At 43.0% G+C, this 10,596-nt stretch overlaps 3 protein-coding genes across 3 annotated transcripts in view; 1 reads left to right on the forward strand and 2 right to left on the reverse strand.

The window, feature by feature from the left end:
- COMMD7 (COMM domain containing 7) overlaps window positions 1-490 on the forward strand; it is a 43,212-nt gene extending 42,722 nt beyond the window's left edge. The window contains exon 10 of the mRNA XM_075276881.1: window positions 218-490. Within this exon, the coding sequence (XP_075132982.1) occupies window positions 218-294 (77 nt within the window). The 3' untranslated portion in view covers window positions 295-490. The remainder of the gene's footprint in view (window positions 1-217) is intronic.
- The window catches only part of TM9SF4 (transmembrane 9 superfamily member 4), a 318,186-nt gene that overhangs the window by 112,217 nt on the left and 195,373 nt on the right, over window positions 1-10,596 (reverse strand). The gene's annotated exons all lie outside the window — the stretch shown is intronic.
- Window positions 8,085-10,596, reverse strand: part of POFUT1 (protein O-fucosyltransferase 1) — a 142,906-nt gene continuing 140,394 nt past the window's right edge. Inside the window, exon 8 of the transcript XR_012716889.1 lies at window positions 8,085-8,098. The gene's annotated coding sequence lies outside the window, so the exon portion shown is untranslated. The remainder of the gene's footprint in view (window positions 8,099-10,596) is intronic.

Consider the following 10,596-nt stretch of genomic DNA (forward strand, 5'->3'; position numbering starts at 1 on the left):
AACTCCAGACTGATAGGTTTGTTACCATGTATCATAGTAGGGGAAAAACTATCCGCGTAGAGAAAAGATATAGTTGTGAGGTTTATGCTGCTATTTTAGTGCACCCTAGTTCAATCATTGGATGTGTGTTTAATTCCACCCCATGTTCAAGACCTGATATTCTACAGATTAAGCCACTAAATGCACCCTTTTATTGCTTCTATGTGTTTTTGTTTAGAGCTGACGCTTCCACAATTCTACAGTTTCTTACATGAGATGGAACGCGCTAAGAGTGGCCTGGAATGTTTTACGTGACACAATGCACCTACAGGTTCATGGTAAACGCTCGGTCAACTTTACTCATTGCTGCCATTACTGAGTACCAAGCACCATCTTCCGTTAGTGGGTGGTCACTTATTAAATGCATATGGCAAATATTGTATATAGATTGTTATTACACTGCCCTGCGGCACCCACAATAAAACATTCCTCTGTTGTTTACTTGTTTAAACCAGTCTTTGCCATTTATCAAGTGTAAACTGCATACTTACACAACGCCATGCAATGTCTATTCATATACTACAGTCACCATGGACATCAACCACTACCTTTCCCTGACAATAAATTGAGAGTATTCTTCAGAATTCACAGGAAAAACTGCTATTAAATAAGAAAATAAAGTGGTTTTGTAAATAAATGTGAATTTCTCCTCCTAAATTTAGAATGTGTTCAGAATTCAAACCCCCAAGACTAAATACACATGGTCGTTTTAGGACAATGAAAGTCTGTTGGTATAGTCAAATATCAGGTTTTTGGTTTTGTTAAACAGTACATTTAAAAACTGGCAAAAAACAGGAACGGAAGAATGGAACTTTTAAAAATAGTTTACTGTATATACTCGAGTATAAGCCGAGGCCCCTAATTTTACCACAAAAAACTGGGAAATCTTATTGACTCGAGTATAAGCCTAGGGGGTGGAATGCAGCAGCTACTGGAAAATTTCAAAAATTAAAATGGTTGTTGGGTGCAGTAGTTGCTGGGAAAGGGGAGGGGGTGTTTTGGTTGTCTGTCTGCCCCTTCCCTGAGCTTGAGGACTTTTTTTTTTTTTCCCCACTTGGAATTCAGCCTGGCTGAATATTGGGTATCTGTAGTGCTACCCTTCCCAATGGAACAGGAGCAGGTCTGCAAACCCTATATTCAGTAGACCTGGATACCTAATGTATATGTGTTTCACAGTAATTTTCTACTTTTATATGTATTCTAGGGAAAGGAGGTGATTTAGAAGTTGTTGTTTTTTTTTTAATTTATTTTTTAAAGCTTTTTTTTCTTTCCACTATTCTATTGCCGCTTCCCCCTAGGTGGCTTGAACCTGCAGTCATTTGATTGAAAGTCTCATAGACGGCAATAGAAGTGTATTGCCGTCTATGGAGATTCTCTACATTACTATTACAGCTGGTCATAGACCATCCGCAATAGTAATATAGCAGTGACAGGCCAGGCCTTCAGTTAGCTCCCGGCTGTCACAGAACAGATCGGTTCCTGCGACCTCGCCGCGCAGGAGCCGGCCTGCAACTCTAAAGGTATGGGGGCGGTAGGGCCCCGGCCTGGGGTGTATTCTACACTTTGGGGGGTAGGAGGGGTTAAGTTTTAATGCCCACACTTAGAATGCATTCTAATTGCGGGCATTAGCTTTGGGCCTCCGCGTATAGTGGAGACCCGGTTGCAATGGTGACCGCTCTGCAGCAGAGTGGCCGCCATTATTCTTACAGACCCGGCAATAGAACGGCGGATGCCGGGAAGGGGGTTTTAGACGCCGGCACAGGTGCCGGGGCCTGCAGCATTGCCACGCTCCTGTCGCTGCAGTCCCCTGCACCTGTGCCGGCGTCTAAAACCCCTTTCCCAGCATCCGCCGTTCTATTGCCGGGATGCCGGGTCTGTAAGTCCACATTTGGACTATAAGACGCACCCTCATTTTCCCCCCCCCTGATTTGGGGGGGAAAAAGTGCGTCTTATAGTCCGAAAAATACGGTAAATTAATAACCCCAAATGCCTGACCTTAATAGGCAGAGTAACTAAAGGAAGGTCCCTGTGTGTGTCACTTTACTGTAGCTTCCTCTCCTCCATACAACAGACATCTTCCATAAGACACAATGAATCCTGGCCACTCATCTGCAGGGTAGATGCTAAATCCTAGTGTGCTAAAGCACCTCTGATGACGTCATGAGTATAAGCCGAGGGGGGCATTTTCAGCACAAAAACTGTGTTTAAAAATTCCGCTTATACTCGAGTATATACGGTATTCTGTTTTTAACAGCATTTGTGTGCATGTAGCCAAGCAATAATATCAATGTGCAGAAATACACCTTTAGGCTGAGGCCCAACGTTGTGGAAACGCAACTTTTTTGGTGCAAATTTGACTGGGAATTTCTTTAAGCCAAAGCCAAGAATGGCTACAGAAGGAATGGTAAAAGGAAAATGTTTGTTTTGGTACCGTGTTAGCCAGTGGTTATAAAATATAAAAAACAAAAAAAACTTTGCAAGTCTTCAGTAGGTGATACCTTTTTTTAATGGCTAACTCATAATGATGACAGAATATGACGTTTCGAAGCTTTCCTCTGAGCTTCTTCTTCAGATATAACTAAAAAACACTTTCTAGAGGCTGCATATTTATGTACAACAGGACACATAGGGATAGGATTACAGGAGGGAGGGGGGAAGAGGCTTATTACTATATACTTATAACAACAAACAATCAATTGCCAGATCCCCCAGTTCTTATCTTAATGGCTGTCTTAATGATGTGTATAAAAAGACATAAACCCACGTGAGATGTTCATCCCATTGTCCAACGTCTGGAATAGGGTCATGGCCTTGTACTCATAAATCAGTCGCTGTTTCCTTGATTTAAAGTTCCCTTTTAAGATCAAGATTTTCATGTCATTGATCATGCTGTGGTCTTCCTGGCAAAAATGATTTAACACGGGAAGATCAGTTCTCTGTTGTTTGATTGTATGGCGATGTGAATTAATTCTCATTCTGAGTTTCTGACCAGTCTCTCCAACATACAGATTTTCAGTGGAACATTTGGTGCAAATGATCAAATACACCACATTAGGTGTGTTACAGGTGAACGTACCTGGGATTTTATATTCCCTGTTAGTTTGGTATCTCTATCTTGTCAGTGGTCAGTATATGCGGGCAGGTTTTGCACCTCTTCTGTCCACATGGAAATGTTCCTTTGTTAGTTGGAGGTGACAGAGAGCTGCTAATAATCATATTCCTGAGGTTTGGTGGCTGTCTGTAGCATAGGAGAGGGGGGTCAGAAAATATGGATTTTAGACGGTTGTCTTTTTGCAGTAGTGGATGTAATTTGCGTGTGATTCCTCTCAGCGTCTCCAGGTGGGGGTTGTATGTGACAACCAGGGGTACCCGAGTGTTCTCCTGTTTGGTATTGTATTTTAATAACTCCGATCTTGGTATCCTGGTGGCTCTGGTGATTTGGTTATCAACTGTTCTTGGATGGTAACCCTGCCTCAAGAATGTGTTTTTGAGGCCCCCAAGGTGTTCGTCCCTATCTGCAGGGTTTGAACATATGCGATGGTATCTGATGGCCTGGCTGTATACAATGGAGTTCTTTATGTGTTTAGGATGAAAACTATCCCATCTTAGGTACGTAGGGCGGTCAATTGGTTTCCGATACAGCGATGTCTCAATTTTGTTGTCCTGTATCTTGATGACTGCATCCAGGAAGTTTATTTCGGAGAAGGAGTGATTGAGCGTCAGGTTGATGGTGGGATGGAACTGGTTGAACTGTTCATGGAAGGTTTTCAGCTGTTCCTCAGACCCGGTCCAAATGATTAGGATATCATCAATGAAGCGATAGTAGGCCCGAGGCCTAATGGTGCAGGTGGATAGGAAGTCACTCTCGAGCTTGGCCATGAAGAGATTAGCGTACTGTGGCCCCATTTTGCTCCCCATTGCGGTGCCGGTCCGTTGTAAATAGATGCAGTCACCAAAGGTGAAGTAATTGTGAGTGAGGATGAATTTTGTCAGTTTCACCACCGATTTAGCGTTCATACCTCGCTTTTCCATGAAAAACTGGCAGGCATTTATACCGTCCTGGTGTGGGATATTGGAGTACAGGGATTCTACATCCATGGTGGCCATGGTGGCTCCTTTGGTGACTGCATCTATTTACAACGGACCGGCACCGCAATGGGGAGCAAAATGGGGCCACAGTACGCTAATCTCTTCATGGCCAAGCTTGAGAGTGACTTCCTATCCACCTGCACCATTAGGCCTCGGGCCTACTATCGCTTCATTGATGATATCCTAATCATTTGGACCGGGTCTGAGGAACAGCTGAAAACCTTCCATGAACAGTTCAACCAGTTCCATCCCACCATCAACCTGACGCTCAATCACTCCTTCTCAGAAATAAACTTCCTGGATGCAGTCATCAAGATACAGGACAACAAAATTGAGACATCGCTGTATCGGAAACCAATTGACCGCCCTACGTACCTAAGATGGGATAGTTTTCATCCTAAACACATAAAGAACTCCATTGTATACAGCCAGGCCATCAGATACCATCGCATATGTTCAAACCCTGCAGATAGGGACGAACACCTTGGGGGGCCTCAAAAACACATTCTTGAGGCAGGGTTACCATCCAAGAACAGTTGATAACCAAATCACCAGAGCCACCAGGATACCAAGATCGGAGTTATTAAAATACAATACCAAACAGGAGAACACTCGGGTACCCCTGGTTGTCACATACAACCCCCACCTGGAGACGCTGAGAGGAATCACACGCAAATTACATCCACTACTGCAAAAAGACAACCGTCTAAAATCCATATTTTCTGACCCCCCTCTCCTATGCTACAGACAGCCACCAAACCTCAGGAATATGATTATTAGCAGCTCTCTGTCACCTCCAACTAACAAAGGAACATTTCCATGTGGACAGAAGAGGTGCAAAACCTGCCCGCACATACTGACCACTGACAAGATAGAGATACCAAACTCTAACAGGGAATATAAAATCCCAGGTACGTTCACCTGTAACACACCTAATGTGGTGTATTTGATCATTTGCACCAAATGTTCCACTGAAAATCTGTATGTTGGAGAGACTGGTCAGAAACTCAGAATGAGAATTAATTCACATCGCCATACAATCAAACAACAGAGAACTGATCTTCCCGTGTTAAATCATTTTTGCCAGGAAGACCACAGCATCATCAATGACATGAAAATCTTGATCTTAAAAGGGAACTTTAAATCAAGGAAACAGCGACTGATTTATGAGTACAAGGCCATGACCCTATTCCAGACGCTGGACAATGGGATGAACATCTCACGTGGGTTTATGTCTTTTTATACACATCATTAAGACAGCCATTAAGATAAGAACTGGGGGATCTGGCAATTGATTGTTTGTTGTTATAAGTATATAGTAATAAGCCTCTTCCCCCCCCTCCCTCCTGTAATCCTATCCCTATGTGTCCTGTTGTACATAAATATGCAGCCTCTAGAAAGTGTTTTTTAGTTATATCTGAAGAAGAAGCTCAGAGGAAGCTTCGAAACGTCATATTCTGTCATCATTATGAGTTAGCCATTAAAAAAGGTATCACCTACTGAAGACTTGCAAAGTTTTTTTTGTTTTTTATATTTTATTACAGAAGGAATGTGAAGTATGTCAAAAGTTCTTTTTAAAAAAATGTAGCAAAGGGTCTATTAACATCATATTTTTATACCCATTGGTTTCATCTGTTTAATGGATGCAAAAAACTGATACAAATGAATGGCCATCTGTTACAGAGAGGTCAGTATATATTATGTTTTCTTTTCTTTTTTCCTCACATGTTAAATGGAAATAAAAGTGGGATGTTAAAAAAACAAAAACAAAACATATGAATGGAGCCTTAGGCTAAAAAGAAGTAGAGAAAAGGCCACCAGATATATGTGAGCAAGAGGAAGGGCGGATGGAATGGAGCAGGGATGTGGGATCAGACTATACAAGATTGGGTTGTAGTCTGTAACTATGGAAACACAACAGTAAGAGAGTGAAACCGAGTGAAACTTTTAAAGGGTACCAGAGTTTTCACGAAAAGTTGAAATATGAGTGGTGGGGTCTAAGCTTGGCATCTAGCTAGACTCGCCTTTCAGCAGTTCCTGGACTCCGAATGGTATTTCAGAGTCTCCCTGGGTCGGTTCCAGTCCACACTCCTCCTATGGCCATGGTACACTGCATAGGTCGGAAAGGCTTGTCCTCGCTAGCTCTAGAGTTGCAGATCTCAAAGATTTTTTTTTTCCACTGCGGCCCCTACTTTGCTGCCAGATAGCAGTTTCAAGATGGCACAAGCGTGCACTCCAGCTCTCTTCACTGCATCGGGATAGCTCCCTCCAGCCCAGCAAGACCTGGCTCCCCCACTGCATGTGCCCTCTTTGTTTGGCTGGGTCCATGATGGTGGTCTCGACACCCCGCATGTCCTGTTGCAGTCTTCAGAACTGAGGTCAGTGTTCCAACAGCCTCCACTTCGCCGCTCCCCCCCCCCCCCCCAGCAGCTGCCCCCCTGAAGTACTGCAGTCAAAATGAGAGGTGTCCCTGATAGCATCTCTCCAGCTGAGCTCCGCACTGAGGTGACCTCCATCTTCAATGCTGCCCTTTTCCACCCTGCTGATACTGAAGTTAACATCAACAGTGTTTACTGGGTGCTGGGCTCCGATGCACTGACTCCACGGAAACTCATAATGTGCTCTGCCATATTACTTTTTTCAGAGAGAAGGAAGATATTCATCAGGCGACTTGGACACTCATGTTCGCTCATCTCTGGTGTCTCTCTGCGCACTCTGGTGATGCACAGAATCCTCAAACCGATCCTGCAAGTTGTTATGGAAGCTGAAGCCACCTACAGATGGAGCCATCCATTTCATCGCCAGATCCGACGCAACAGGATAATCAATCTTCACACTCCACACCAAGCATCCTCATTAGCTAAATTCCTGAACATACGCGAAATTTCTCTCTCTGATTTGCTGCTATACCCTCTGTTTCTTCAGGTGGAAGCTCATATACCTTGCCTCTTCAGTGAAACAAAAAGTTAACTAGATTCACTAAGAAAAACCTGGTGGGCGCACAATCCCTTGTGGATGGAATAATTGAAACCGATACTTGAAATACGGCAACGGTTTATTGGACAAATTTGAGAGTAGATGCCTCTTCAGTGATGTGCAATGAAGAACTCCGTACAGCGGCCATCCTGAATGGTTATATCACCTCTAATTGCTGCCTATTATGACTTTACTTGGTTCGCTGCCTCATCGTAAGACTCCCTGACTAGCTACATCTTAACTGGACTGTTCCAAAGATGTTAACCTGTCTGGTCACCCCCTCTGCAATGGTTACAGAAGTGTTCTGCCCAAGGGTGGTCCCCTTGCAGATTTGGCTTTCAATGGGCCCCAATTGGTTAAACTCCTGTTCCCCCTGGCCTCCACTGTTCTCAAATATCCACATTTAGGCTTAAATTTATTTTGCTTTGAGGCTGTAGGTGGTTGCAATAAGGAGCAGTGTGACTCCCTTCTCTTGTCTATTAAAACTAGTTTGGTTTGTTTACATGTAATTCTGCCAGAAGTAACTGTATAAATAGTTGAGAAAATTTCTATATGACCATAATATAAGAGATCATAAAGCCTCCCATTGATTTCAATGTGTAGCGCGCGTAAGCCGGCACCCATTGAAATCAATGGGATCTGTTTTGAAGCGCCTCGCTCTGACACGCGTTTACGTGTCTAAATGAGCGGCGCGTTACTCCGAGTTAATGGAGCCTGACAGGGCAGCGTTTTTAATTAATTATTGCATATTGATCCAGAATTACATGCTCTATGAAATGAGGCTGTTTTCTTAAAAGTTAGTGACCATTTAATCAAGTCTAAAAGTACAATTTTCCCCCCCCCCCTTTTCATTTAAAATGAATATAAGCAATAAAATAGTGTGAACATGTCCTTGAGTGCCTCAGTTTTCCCTCCAAGCATAGCTTTGTGATGGTAGCAATTACAGTAGTTCTCACAATGGGTTTCCATTCAATACTCTGCTGACAACATACTTCTTAAGAACACAAAAGGGGTATTTGTGGGTTTGTTGTTATATTAGAGTTCTCCGTATATAGTGACGAAGAGTATTTAACCCCTATGTGCACCAGTACATACATAAATAAGGCCTGGTTCACATTTGCATTTGGGGAGGTCGCATGGGGACCCCCCTCCCCCAATCGGAATACCGAACACAGTGACAAACGGTGAGCTTATGAAAGCACACAGACTCCATAGACTATAATGGGGTCCGTGTGCTTATACTCTGAATATATACGGTAATGGTACTATTATGAAGAATAATTTGTCCCACAAGCATGAAGTCCTCATATGGCTCTGTGAATGGAAAAAAAAAAAGAAAAGTTATGGGCTTCCAATGAAGTACTGTGGCCCACCATCGAGGACACTGGAGCTGCAGTTTTTACTGCATTTATTGTTTTGTTATTTATCTCCCTCCTGCTGAACCTTTGTTACTACAGGGTGAAACGCATTGAGGACTATTGTAAGTGGTGATACGCATTAGTTAGGTGTGCTATGTGTTTGATTCCTCTCCGCTTGCATTCTACACTGGATCCTTGATCCTAAGGCTGTTTGGTAGTGAGCCACCTAATTGTTATTCAAAGGGTGAATGTGACTAGGTTGTGTAACTACCAGTGGATAGGGTACATGTGTGTCCATGTGAGGCTCTGAATAGGGGGCTACATTAGAGTGGGATCTGTTTTAAACGCCGCTGATTCGGAACGTTTACTTGTTCAGAATCAGCGAGCGTATACTCCATGTGAAGGGGCCCTAAAGAAGCAGCGCTGTAAAACAGAATCCCATTGAGTTCAATGGGTCCCATCTTATGTGCGCTACACATTGAACTCAATGGGAGGCTTTTTTACCCATTGATTTCAATGTGACACGTATAATACAGCGAAATCAATGGGTAAAAAAGCCTCCCATTGAGCTCAATGTGTAGCGCGCGTAAGACGGAACTCGTTGAACTCAATGGGATTCTGTTTTGCAGCGCTGATTCTTTACACAAATTTTGTGGCAAAAACAGCCCCACAAAACTCTGTGTGAATGCAGCCTAAGACTCACCAATGATTAGACCCCTTCATTTGGGCCTAGTTGTTGGAAAGCTCCAAGGGAATGCTGATGCTCTCAGATGGCAGCCTAAGGATCTATTCTCTCGGAGTCATTTTGATGTGTATTTTTACACGTGTTAAAAAAAAAAAAAAAAAGCGATGAGTTTTTAGATGCGGTTTTTGGCGCGTTTTTTTTTTTATTTTTTTTTTTACATGTGTAAAATAACAGAAAACGCGCCAAAAAACATCTCGCCTATTTTTACATGTGTAAAAATACACACTAAAATGAGTGCGCATTTATTCTGTGTGAATGGACCCTAAGGCTGAGTTCACACTGAGTTTTTTGGTCTGGAGTCACCTCAAAATCAGCCTCCAAAAAAAGCCTCCCAATATAGTTCTATTGGGAGGGTTTTTTGGAGGCTGATTTTGAGGCGGATTCCTGACCAAACAACTCAGTGTGAACTCAGCCTAAGTGTATGTTCTCACAGAGTTTTTTGCAGGCGAATTTTGATGCGGAATCAGCCTGCAAAAATGGCTTCCATTGACTTCAATAGTAGCTGTTCGCTTTTTTTTTTTTCCTGCTAGCTAGTAGCGGCTCTAGACACGCTCCTGATTAGGCCCCTTCATTTGGGCCTAATCAGGAGCGGTACGCCGTGAGGGAATACTGATGTTGCATTAACATCCCGTCGCGGCTAGCCGTGCAGAATGTTCACTATGTGGAAAAGGTTCCAACGACCTGTGTGAACATACCCTAAAATTTCTCTTTACTTTCTGATGTTTGAACAGGTTGTAGCTACTTGTATGGAATGGACTGTAAATACAATCCACTCCTATAGGCCTGCCTCAGCAAAATAACACTCTGTTTTGTTTTTTTTGCTGCGGTGCACGAGTTGCTCCAAAAGAGGCTCACTGAGGTTCTGTACTCCAAGGGCCCACATATACCTGCAGCTGGCCCTGCACTGAGCCATATGATTCTGCGCATTGTGCAGAATAACGTTTGATTCTATCCGCGGCTTCTGGTATCTATTGGTTGGCTTGGGGCATATACCTCACACATGCTGGGGTCTTTACTGTATTGGGTGTTTTCTATACAGGGTACATTGAACTTATTGTTTATAGGGTTTAGGGAGAAGATAGTATATACAAGGTGAAGGGTGTATTGTTTATTAGTACAGTGTGTTACTATACCAGACGTATGAGTGTGCTATATACAGTGTGTATTATATACAAGATACAGTGTGTAGTACATAGAGGGTACAGTGAGAATATTGTCTGTGGGTGGTAGTATATGCATGGTATATTGTGTATGAGGCGTAGGATATGTAGGCATAGTATGTATGGGTCACTGTAGTGTAGTATATACAGAAAACAGTGTATACTGTTTTCTAGGCACAGTATATACAGGGGACAGTGTGTATAGATATAACGTAGTATACACAGGGTA

The sequence above is a fragment of the Leptodactylus fuscus genome, chromosome 6 (genome assembly GCF_031893055.1).
Source record: "Leptodactylus fuscus isolate aLepFus1 chromosome 6, aLepFus1.hap2, whole genome shotgun sequence".
NCBI lineage: Eukaryota > Metazoa > Chordata > Amphibia > Anura > Leptodactylidae > Leptodactylus > Leptodactylus fuscus.